Source organism: Sphaeramia orbicularis, chromosome 22, assembly GCF_902148855.1.
Source record: "Sphaeramia orbicularis chromosome 22, fSphaOr1.1, whole genome shotgun sequence".
NCBI classification, from domain to species: domain Eukaryota; kingdom Metazoa; phylum Chordata; class Actinopteri; order Kurtiformes; family Apogonidae; genus Sphaeramia; species Sphaeramia orbicularis.
Genome location: NC_043978.1, coordinates 31,645,262 through 31,658,181, shown reverse-complemented (window position 1 = coordinate 31,658,181; position 12,920 = coordinate 31,645,262). Strand labels below are relative to the sequence as shown.

The 12,920-nt window shown below is 33.4% G+C and overlaps 1 protein-coding gene across 3 annotated transcripts in view; it reads right to left on the bottom strand.

The window, feature by feature from the left end:
- The window catches only part of pacs2 (phosphofurin acidic cluster sorting protein 2), a 107,848-nt gene that overhangs the window by 28,291 nt on the left and 66,637 nt on the right, over nt 1-12,920 (bottom strand). For all 3 annotated transcript variants that reach the window (XM_030126214.1, XM_030126215.1, XM_030126216.1), the window contains exons 2-5: nt 9,086-9,173; nt 8,754-8,843; nt 8,303-8,428; nt 1,904-2,066 (exon numbers count right to left, since the gene is read on the bottom strand). In XM_030126214.1, the coding sequence (XP_029982074.1) occupies nt 1,904-2,066; nt 8,303-8,428; nt 8,754-8,843; nt 9,086-9,173 (467 nt within the window). The remainder of the gene's footprint in view (nt 1-1,903; nt 2,067-8,302; nt 8,429-8,753; nt 8,844-9,085; nt 9,174-12,920) is intronic.

Below are 12,920 nucleotides of genomic sequence, written 5' to 3'. Positions count from 1 at the left end.
CCTTGTTGATCCACTAATCCTATCAATCCATGTCAATAATTGGTGTAAAATACAGTTTGTCATTTTTTCATAGTCATCATATATGACCCATTTGGATGTTCAGAGGCTCCGTAGTTACCGTGGAAACACTGTTATCTTCTACAACATTGATTCACCAGTAAAACATGTTACACAAACATAATATTGTTGAAATTTTGAAGTTTGGAATGTATAACTAAAATAAGAATGTCTACAATATTATGTGTCAACTTATGAACACGACTTACAAATCGGATCTACAAATCCACAAAACATTTAGTAACAGACAGAATATTGTTAAAATTGTACTTAATTTTCAGGTTGTTCACATTTTATTGTAAGGGTTATTAGACTATTATTTTACTGTAGATCACAATGGGCTAAAACCAGTTCAACACCTTTGACTGTTAATCTCTTCAGTGTAATTTTTGCACTCCATAATATCACACTGCGGGCTGGATTGGAACCTTTGGAGGGCCAGTTTTGGCCCACGGGCCGCATCTTTGACACCTGTGATCTACATGATCAGTAAATTAAATGTAGGAAAATACAGGATTCACACCAAAAAAAGCAAAATACAGACAATAATATTATTTTAAAAATTGGCGATAAATCAGTTAAGACAGGTAGAAATAGAGACAAATTCATTTGGGACCTGCTACAAAAGTAGCACTGGGCCTTTATGGGTTAACCTTCAGTTAAAAGTATAATAATTGCACTAATTGCTCAAAACTAAAATTATGACATGGATTATTTGATTAATTAATATTTTTTCTACATTATCAGGTACCTGGTATTTATAATTATTAAAGTCCAGGTTAAGGACACACCTGTTTAGACTGGCTTTCACTGAGACACTCTTAGGTTTTAAATCTGGTCTTTTCTATCACGGTGTGTTATTTCTTATTGTTTTATGCATTTTTATAATATTTGATTAAACTGTTGTTATCTTATAATTTAATCATACGTTTATATGTAAAGCACTTTGGCCTTCTTTATGTTGTTGAAAAGGGCTATATAAACAAACTTTGATCGATTGGTATTACCACTTATGTGTAACATCTATTATGTTTTAGATTAAGTTTTCCTAAATAAATCATATTTTATCATATGTTGTGTATGGAGAGAGGTTTTTAGACACTATGCTAGAAAACATAGTTATCATTAGTTGACTGTAAAACATGTATCTCACTCAAAATAATCCAACTGGACACATTATTTGTTTGGGACTAATGATCCTATAGTCAGTTTTCTAATAATTCATGCATGAAAGAGTTAAAGACAGCATGCAGGAGAAGCTTCATATGCATTTCAATGACTCTTCTATATTTGACAAGCAGCCAAGTTTTTAACCCTTTATCGGTCAAGTGACTATTTTTGGTAATTTCCACAAACATCAAATATGAGGCCAATCCTAAGAAGCAGGTTGGTTTTTCTAACATTATACAGTGATTCAGAGAGATTTTATAGACATTTTGATTGTGAATATGAGTGATTTTTGTGTGTTTATGACCATATAACAGTTGTTTTATTGCATGTATTTACTTTTTAGAAAGTGCTGCTCGGATGTTTTATGACAAAAGGAGGGAGACAGTTGTCACGGCAACCAACGAGGAGTTAGATGACCACGTCCAATAGCGCACTAAGGTTGAAATTCTGAGTTTCAGAGTATTTCAATGAGTGCCCTATAAAGGGTTAATATACATATGCATATTCTGTGATATATGCAACATGCATTTTGCTTTTCTGCATGATTAGAGGAAAACAAACACACTGAACCCTATGATCCGACCACTATTTTGCACAGCGAGCATATTAGGTGATTATGGTGGCGACATGCTGTTTTAACCTCAAAACACCAGGGGTAAGGAGAAGCCAAGAGTACCAGAGCATTTGATCTTCTGTCCCCCCTGGAGAGCTGCCTCCTCATGGTCTATTGGCTGACTGGACAGGGAAAAGATCCAGATCTCTGCCACTTTGCCCAGCATGTCCTTCTGGTTACTGCAGAGAGGGAGAACCTGGCCTCCCTCTGTCGGATGCTGCATCACCTGAAAGAAACCAAACAGACACTTGGAAAAACGAAAGCATTGATTTTAGAGACATTTAGAGGTGATGTGAGAAGTTTCTGTGGGAATTTCACTATTAAAGTATTCGCTTTAAGACTGTAGCAACCTAAATGTTCAGGGCTGAAAAGAAAGCAATATTATATTTGTATGCCAACTCAAATAATCCATAAATCCACATGTTTTCAGAGGAAATGTTCCTCAGTAATTAAACTAGAAAATGCAAAAAGGAGAGAGCAAAGGAAGGCAGATGAAAAGATCAGAGGTGGGAAAGAGTACAGAATGAATAAATTCCCTTCAGGTTGATGGGTTAATTGTGTGAAAAAATAACCTTTCAGAGACATTTAGACCATTTTTCTGGGTCATTTTTTGCTGTAAAACTAAAAGAGTAGAGGGAGAGAAATGCTGTTAGATTCAGTAATAACAGCAGCACAGTTTTTTCCTGACAGAAATGATGTTCAGTAAAAAATATTTTCTGTTTTACTAGAACAAGATTTAAAATCAAACCCTTGTCCTTGTTATATCTGCTGGTCCTGATCAGGAAAGTACTATGTTACTTCCCAACATTTTCATTTCTCATTTATTGTATCTATGTGATATTTTAAATGTTATAATTTGCTTTGTTTTATGATTTTTTATTTTAACAATTTTCCAACTTTGTACTTTGTTTGAAAAATGCTCAGGAAATTATTCTTTTTATTTCTGCATTCTTTTTTTTTCTTATTCTTACACCCTTTTTTTATTCTTCATTCTTATGTGTATTTTGAAATGAAAATCAATGTAATCCATGTATGCCTTTAATTTCTGTACCTGAACATATGATCAACGTTAAAGGGCATTTTAGTTGATTTTTATTTAGCATTCCTCTTAATCATACAGTATATTAATCATTTATCAATAACAGCCTCATTATATGGACAATCCATGATGACGAAGACGCAGAAAAACAGGGCAAAAACACCACATTGTCAATATTTTACAGACCTTCCTCTGCTCATGTTTTCAGGGGAGGTTAAAGGATCAAAGCTGCCCTCGATCCCCTGTAGTTCTTCCCCTGAATAATGCAGATTGATTTAGTTCATATAATAACAAGATGAAAATCAAAATGTTTTCTGAGAAAATATTCCAGTCCTTCAAACTAGAAACTCTGAGGTAAAGAGATGTTTTTCTGCATTGTGTTTATCTTACTAATCTTGTGCAAGGTCCATTGCTAATATTTAGTTTATAAGGAATGTTTCCATCTTTCATCATTAATAAATTAATAATTTATAATCCAACAATGTGCAGTGTGTTTGTGTACTGTTGTACATGTATACTGTGTTGTTATTCTTATCATGTCTCCGTTGGCTGAAATTTTCAAATGGCTGTTTATTTATGCACTTTTATTTAATCCTCCCTACCATGTTTCATTTTATTTTCGTTTTTTTTTTTTTTTTTTTTTTTTTAATTTGTTTCAAGCAGAAGAAAAAACAAAATGTTTATGTGTACAAGGAACTAAAAGCAGAGCAAATACATTAATAAACAGAGGTGATCAAGACAATATAGCAATTGCCATGTACACTAGTAATAAGAAAATAAACTCAATATGTATTGCTTGAAAAGGAGTGGGAAGAAGAAAACGTATTAAATCCCACCCCCACCTCTCATTTCTACAACATAACACATTACTTTGCTTCCTTAAGGGTCATATAATGTATGTGTGCAGCACTTTGGAACCATGTGTTTTATATACGTTTTGCATAAAGCTTTTCTTACTTAAAATGAGTACAAGTGTGCAGGATTTTCCAACCTATGTCAAGTAGTACCTTGAATCCCATGCATTTGACCTTTTTTATGAAATCCTAAACTTTGACCCACAGATAAATTCAACATGAGTGGAACTGAGGGTTTTCTGGGAAATGAAGGAAATCATTAAACAATGTGACAACAGTATAAAGTAAAGCCTTTGGTTTTTTAGAAAACCCTGGAAGTTTAATTGTTATATAATTGTGTTGGGAGCCAGAATAAATACAAAAACTGATACATTCATGAAGATGAAAATGCAATTTGGTTGGAATTTTACATTTTCTTTCTTTCTTTCTTTCTTTCTTTCTTTCTTTCTTTCTTTCTTTCTTTCTTTCTTTCTTTCTTTCTTTCTTTCTTTCTTTCTTTCTTTCTTTCTTTATGCTTAAGTTTGAGTAAATTTATTTAGAACTGAATTTAAAAATTGCTTCCTAACTGAATTAAAAGTGATAACATATTGATACATAATTTTGACATTATTTTTGCATTAAAATGTAAAACACTAAAATTAATAAATGACAAATAACATTAGAATTGCTTCTTCTCCCTTTCAATCAGCCTTAAACCTGCACCTGCTGACAAATGTAGCTGGATGTGTAGGAGGAGGAAGGAAATAAACTGGTTTGTAACCACAATTCACATTATGTGATCGTCAATTCACCATTATAAGTCATTAATTAAATCATTGTTTCCAGGAAAGTCCACCTTAAAGAAAACCATTTTTATTAATTAAAGTGTTTTCTTGTATTTTAAACAAAAGGGCATTAAATAGCATTTGTAGATTAAACAGTAACTATATGATCTATTTTAAGAGCTGTGGTATGTAGTAGATGTAGACGCTTTAATCCAGGGGTTTCAAACATGCAACCCATAGGCCAAAACCGGCCCTCCAAAGGGTCCAATCCAGCCCTTCAGTGCAAAAATTACACTAACAATACTAATAGTCAAGGTATATTTTCCCTTTTTTGTCAAGTTGTGCTCATTCCCAGTCCACACTAATGCACATATTTTTCTAAGCACACATTTTCTTCCTCTATTTTGTATAAAAATTCTGTGCACATGATCTTCATTTTACAAAATATCAACAAAATTTACTTCAAAGTGTCCTCCATCTGGTTCCGTCCATAGTTGTCCAACCTGTGGACTGGACGCTACTGGACGCTGAACATTGACACTTGAGTGATGCAGATTTAACAAACAATCATGAAGTTTAAAGCAGCACCGAGCAGAGGATGGCCTCTGATTATTTTTCCCTGAACACATTTTGCTCTTATTATCTGCTCCAAAGTTCCAGACTCTCATCCTAAACTCAATTCGCTTCAGCTCAGATCTGGATGACATCTCTTCTACAACTTTATTCTTGTGAGACCATGTCAGCCTTTAGTCAATTACACTTTATCTGATATGCTCTGTGATATCAGAGACCATTTCTGTCACGCGGTTAAGTACAACATTGTGTTTCTGGGTTTTTTTTCTCTGCGGCGCTCCCTTCTCCATCTTTGCAGCTGCTGAGATGTGACCTTAATAAGCTCCACTGAGCTTTGTCAGCCATATGGGGAATCCTCAATGTATCAGCATCATCTGCACTGTGTGAAACAAGTCTCTTACTTTTGCCTTCTATCTCTTCTCAGACTACAAGAAACAGTCTATAGGAAGGACAACTTTAGATGGTTTACTCATGAATTCAAAGATATTTAAGGATTGTCTGTGAATTGTGTGTGTGGTTGGGCTAAATCCCAGCTCACGATGATGAAGAAATGTCTTTTAGGAAATGTCTTCCAGGAGCTCCAGTTTAAAGTTTTCTCATTACATGAAGAAATGCCCAGAGATTTCAAAACACAAGTGAAAGTCTAACAGAACTGACCTACAAACTTGGTATCTGCTGTAGGCCTGTGGCAAATTAAAGACAGAGCTACTTTTAACCCATAAAGACCCAAACAGTCACTGGCAACCAAAATCAGCTACTGATCCAAACTGGTATAACTTCTGATCCACTAATCCTATCAGTATGTTCAAATAATGCAAGTAAAACATAGTTTGTCATCTTTAATGGTCATCACATATGACCCATTTGGATGTTCAGAGGCTCCGTAGTGAACGTGGAAACACCATTGTCTTCTACAACAGGGGTGTCAAACTCATTTCAGTTCAGGGGCCAAATTCAGCCCAATATGATCTCAAGTGGGTCAGACAAGTAAAATAATAACAGTGGAAAAAGTAAAATTAAATTGTGATAATGTTAACATCTATAAAAATCTGAATAACATGAACAACTGGAAACGTCTTAAGAAAAACAACTGCAATTTCACCAATAAAAACAAAAACAAAAAACAGTTTTTTAATATAAACATTTTCATGTAATTTTACGTTTTTACACTAAAACCAAGAGGAAATTTGCTGTTTTCATTATTTATAGGTTTAATATGATTGTATTTTACTGGTCTGACCTACTTGATATCTAATTGGTCTGTTTGTGGAATCTGAATTAAAATGATTTTGACATCCTCTATTGTTAATGTCTTCAGTGTAATTTTTATATTTCACAAATCCATCCTACGGGCCAGACTGGATCCTTTGGCGGGCTGGATTTGGCCCCTGGGCCGCATGTTTGACACCTGTGTTCTACAACATTGATTCACCAGTAAAACCCATGGAGTTGGATCATGTGGTGGAAAATTTACTTTTTATACTTTTTATATTTTATACTTTATACTAACAATCAATGACAGTGGATGGAAACACTTGTTTTTATGTTCAATTACTGATATCTTTGCTGAAAAAGACACTTTTTTATTAGTTTTCTCTGTTTCTGATATAATAAACCTCAACTTTAACCTGAGCTTTTATGAACATTATATGATCAGTAAATTAAATATAAAAAATACCTGATTTTCACAGAAAATATGCTAAATACAGAGGATAATAGTATAGTAAATAGTGATCAATCACTTAAAGAAAGTTAAATGTAGAGAAAAAAATATTTTGGAACTGCCCCAACAGTAGCACTGGGTCTTTATGGGTTAAGTGTCTGAGTCGGATGTTTGGCCTCCATGTGCCTCCAGAGCAGCTTCAATGAATCAATGGCATTGATTCCAAAAGTGTGTGAACTCCACTGGAAGAACCAACACCATTCCATCAGAGGATATTCCCTCAGGTAGTGTTTTTATGATGGTTGTGGAGAGTGTTTCTAACATGTCAATCCACAACTGCCAATGAGTTTTTAACTGGGTCAAGATCTGAAAACTGTGAAGGCCATACTATATGGGTCACATCATTCTCATGCATTAAACCATCCAGGAGGCCCTTAAGTCTTATAGAGAAACACACTATTGTACTGGAAGAGAGCCCCCGTCAGAATTTCCCTTTAGTTCGTCATCCATCTGTACATTTACTAATAAAATACACAACCACTATAACCCACAATGAAATCAACAGTATAAAACCCAGATTTAAACATTTCATAGTACATATATTTACCAATAACCAGCTGCTTTGTTCTGCATGATCATATTCTCCAACTATTACTGTTTACAGTTTTCCCTAAATAACCTCTCATTTACTGCTAAAATGTGTGGAGCACATTTTGAATTACATAGCTTTAATGGTCAAGTCTCAGAAACTGAAAATAATATGTAGCCCTGCCCTCCATAGTTACTGTTGCTATGCCTGTCAAGCTTTAGCACTAACTGTAGGGTGTTTTCTTTGTTATCAGAGGATAAACCAGATGAAAGGATTGGAAATTTCCGTGATATCAGTCATGACAGATCAGAGAGAGGTTCACAGAATGGACTAGAGGAGCACTTTTCACAATATGATATAATACACTTTATTGTCCCATTATGGAAATTTGTGAACTGAGAGCTGTTAAATGTACCTGTAATTTTAATACTCAAGGATGCAATAATAAAATTAAATAAAACTGAATACAATAATTAAATCAATTAATCAGTCAGTCAGTCAGGAAATAAATAAAATCAAGTGCACTAATAAACACAAAGATGATAATATAAATAAACATGGTGTTAATTTGATTAGCACTTTCAAAAACTCTAAGCTAACATTAGCTTATTGGGCAGACAGTTGTTAGCAAACAAAGACGGTTGAGCTTTTTTATGCTATTTATATTAACTTTAAGTTCAGTAGTTGTGTTAAACACGTTGACAACAGTAAAAAATATAAAGTAAAGCCTTTTCTATTTTAGAAATACAAGTTGTAGAAGTTTTACTGTTATGTAAAATGCCATTTATGAAAGTTTTAAAGGAAAACTATTTCTTCAAAGTAGTTGTAGGATAATGTCGTGCAGAATGAAGCATTATAGTTTAATAACTCGTAATGCTAATATTTAGATTAATGAGCAGCTGGTTAATTGTGAATATGTGTATGTTAATATAAAATGCTTTCCTTTCCTTAAATGCATGTTTATTGGAGCATGTTCATACCTCAGCCATATCAATAGACCCCACTGCAAGGGTCTTATAGCCCAAGATGGTTCGGTTCTTGTATCTTTTCCGCCTTTGGAGCATGATCTGCAGCTTGTTCCCTTCTCTTTTTAAGAAGTGTGGGTACTGAAAGAAATTAAGAAAAAAAAAAAAACACTTATCCAACTCTCTATTAATTATTAACCCACATATAAACAAAAAAGATGATTCTCTAGACGCTATTTCAGAAAAAAGAGCATCATATCTCACTGGTTCCAACTCTATTACTGTTCCGTTGTCATGGCAACATGTGCAATAAAATTAAATCCCATGCATAAAATGTCACTTCAATAAATAAATAAATAAATAAAAAGCAAATACACTGTTGAGAACTATTCAGAATTTGTTCACTTAGGAAGTCATAACTCCATGCTTTAGCCAACAGCAGCCTGATATTGTGTTTCTTTTGTACCTGCAGTGAAAAGGTGAGGGCCAAATCAGTCTCCACGGACCCACTGGGTGGCAGCACTATCTCATGGGACCTCAGAATCCTTTTTGAGCCCTGGAAAAAAATGGTTGGTGTAATTTAGTGGGCTCAACTCCCCTGGAAGATCAGCTGCTTCATAGAGGGGAACAGAAGTGCATGTATAACTCAACAGAAAACTATTTCATGTATATAAAAAATATATATATTGTTATTCTTTAGCAGAAAATGTGTTAAAATGTGATGCTCAAAAAGCACATGATCGGAATTAGTTTGTCTCATGTGTGAGGCTTGTTCTGTTGTGTTTTCAAACATCATACCTGGATTTTAACTGCAATGACGACTGAGATCAGCTCTTTATCGAGCTCCCTCATCACAACCAGCTTCTTCAAAGTCAAACTGCACAATCTGAAAGAACAAGAAAAAAAATGTTTAGTTTTACGCTACCAGCATGTGTTTTTTTGTAAACATGCACAAACAGATGATTCGTTTCCAACAAGTCAGACCATGTATTTATGAAATGACAACAGATAAACACATGCACAGTTTACAAATGAGAAAAACACAAGTTGTGCATCAGGAAACTCAGCACTGATGTCAGCCTCAAGGAATACATTTGTTGCATATAATTTATAATCAACAATTTCATGGCTTCACTGATAGTTTTATGTAGAGGATAGTTTTATGCTGAACAGTTTGCAGTTTGTGAGCAGGCAGGACAAAGTGTTCTATCCAGGACATTTTATTAAAATCTAATCTAAGAAATGTCAGTAATATGTTTGAGAATACTGAAAAACAGTTGTTTATCCACCATAAAAACTGACATATTTAACAGGTTTGCTGAGTCTGAAGTTTGTTTTCTGCCTTTCAGTCCAACTCTCTCTACTTTTTATGTTTTTACATTATACCTGACAAGACATTAAGAATGATTTCTTATTAAATGTCAGCTTCTGCAAAAGAACACTTGTATAGACAGGGAATAGAGAGAGAAGAATGGACAGAAGAATGACAGTTAATCAAATAACTAACGCTTTGACCCGAGGGGATCCACGGATTGTACTGTGGTAGTTTTTATGCTGTTATGTATTGGTGCATGTTGTACCGCATTTGTCCAGCAGTCACCACCAAAGTGTTCTGGGTATAGCAACATGATTGCAAGGCTATTGTTTTCCAAAATTACTAATATCTCCCAAAATATTGGTCCTATCAACTTGCCGTTTTCACTACTGTCTTCCTTGACCAAAAATACATAAGTATGACAAACTACAGCGGTCAGCTGTTTCAGGATTTTGTGTGATTCCCGAGACACACATGCACGAAGGTTACAATAATTTTGGATTTTTCAATTATAGTTTAATTTTATTTAGTTTTGACTTTTTTTCCCTCTAATTCAGTTAGTTTTTAGAGCAGGTTTGCTAGTTTTTATTAGTTTTCATTTTTTTCTAAATGCTTAGTTTTAGTTTAGTTTTAGTATTGATTTTAGTTTTGTCATATCTTTTATCTTCTTCGCCGTCATATTCAAATAAATCCCAAACAGGACTCAGCTGCTTTCTCCCAACTTTAGTCTCCATGTTTCCAGGTAGAGTGGGGACCAGAAGACGACTGGAAACCACAAGTGATGGACCATGAAGTGTCGTATGGTGCCGCTAGCTACAATTGCTTGAGCAAAATAAATCGATTTCGTATCAATCCAACATTGACAAAGACGAAAACTAAGGGAAATTGAGCTGTAATTTTTATACGTTTTAGTTAGTTTTGTACGCACACAATACAATTTCAGTTAGTTATCGTTTTTCTTTCAATTATAGTTTTTATTTATTTCAGTTAACGAAAATGTTTTTTCAATTCTAGTTTTCGTCATTTTGTTAGTTTTCGTTAACGATAATAACCTTGACATGCACACATAATATAGATAAGCATTTGCAAATATCATTAAAGGTGTCCACAAATTAGAAGCAGAGATTGAGATAATGTACATTTATCCAGTTTCATTGTCTTTTCTATTGTATTAACATTAGCAGCAGTAAACCAGAATGACGACAGGTCAAAGGCTGAACTGTATTTAGGGGTTTTATTGCGGTGTAAATGGAAAAATCATAGACTATTCTAGGCCACAGACATTGGTTTCAATAACTGAGTTAAATAAGAGTTTGAGTATTTAAAAAAAAAACAATAACAAAACTGAGAAACAAGCATGAAGCACAGTGGATATTAACTCAACTTTTTACTGCCTCATTAAAAAAACTCCCTTGAAATACTCCTTATAAAAGTGATATTTTGCATTTTTGGTCATACACCATCAAACAAAAAGAGATAAAGCGATAATTACTGAACAGCGCCTCACTTACTGTTCCCTCTTGTCTCTCAAAAATCAGTTTAATATGTTTCAATTATTTAGTAACTTTATTAAATGATGCAGTGAGTATCTTTCCATTTCTTTAACAACCATTGGTTTAATAGAAAGCATAAAGACTGGACTGTGTTTCAATGGAAATTGGTTCCAGAGTGATGGATGCATGAGGGTTAGAGGAGAGGTGGATGACGGGATTACCCATCATGCTTAGTGCCTACAATACAAACCTGTGGAGGCAGTGTTATTATCTTGAGTTGATTCAGTTGGTCATGTCTAGGCTCACAATATTATTTGTTAGAAAAAAAATGATGGAAATAAATGTGATGTTGCATAAGGCATAAGTCGGTCCAAGGAATGTGATTTTTATTATCTTTTTTTTTTTTTTTTAGGTTTTGCGTTCGATTTGTATGCATCTTTTACAAGTGTTACGTATATAGAGAACTAAAGACGTTATGTTTTTCTCATAAAAGGAAATATCTGTTGTCCACAGGTTACCCTTGAGAAATAAACAATAATTAGCCTACATATTGAGGTTCTGTATCAGGAGGGAGGACAATTTTAATGAGACTGTAAACTCCTCTGGGACAAAAACACACATTATTACTGAAACAAAATTACTTCTATTACCTCTTAAACACAACTGATGGATTGATAGTTTGATTCAGACCATACTTTTGATTTATTACCCTCAATCACACACTTTTCATGTAAATTGCAAGCTGTGGCCCTTTGGCTGCTATATTATTATATGTGGCATTATTCGATGATTCACAGTGAAGCGTTAGTGATGTTTCTGCTGCAGCTGCTGCTTAGAATGATTTTACATCCAGTGATATTTGCAGGAACACCCACTAAATCTGAGGATCATCACATAATTAACAAGAGAAGAAAGAGGAAAGTTTTATTTTATTACATTCTTATCAGATTTATCAGATTATTTCTGAAAACTTTTTTTATTTCCAACATTTATTGAAATTAAACCATGTGAGACGTTTTACCATAAAAAAAAATCACTATTTGATGGAGCAATAATATATATGAAAATGAGAACTATATACATACTGCTTTTTTAATTTGACAGAAGATACAAAGATTGAAATTCACCACTTATATACTGATATATGTCTTTCTTATTTTATCTTTTATGTTTTTATTATCTCATATTATCAGGTGTGGCAATATTCAAGTATTCATGTGAAAAGTAAATAATCCAATCCACTTTATTTATACAGCACATTTAAACAAGAATGTTTCCAAAGTGCTGCACATCATAAAAACAATAAAACAATTAAAATAAATACTAAAAACAATAACTAAGTACATAGAACTACAACAATGGTCTAAATAAAACAATAAAATAAAATAGTTAAAAGTACTAAAATCAATAAAAGTAAATAAACAAATAAATAAAAGACACAGATAAACACATATAAAGCTGTGAATGTGGTGAAAGAAAAAAGAACAGAAATACTAAAATACTGTCTGTGTGGTTCCTTATGTTTAAGTACATGTTTATGTAAATGTAAAATTTGAAATTAAAAAAAGGAAAAAGAAATACTAAAATACAAGCACTGTAGACTTGTATAAGTACCTGTGCAGTACTTCTGTAAATACCCCAACTTACTCTCCATCATTTAGTATACGTAGTGTATTTTGCAGAAAAAAAAATATAAAAAGATGAAAAATCTTTAAATTATGTAAACAAGTAAACATGTTACCTTTTAGCTCAGACTCAAATAAATCACTACTTATTGTTCAAAAATAAATTAGAAGTGTTAGAAGACAGAAAAGTAAGACTAAAG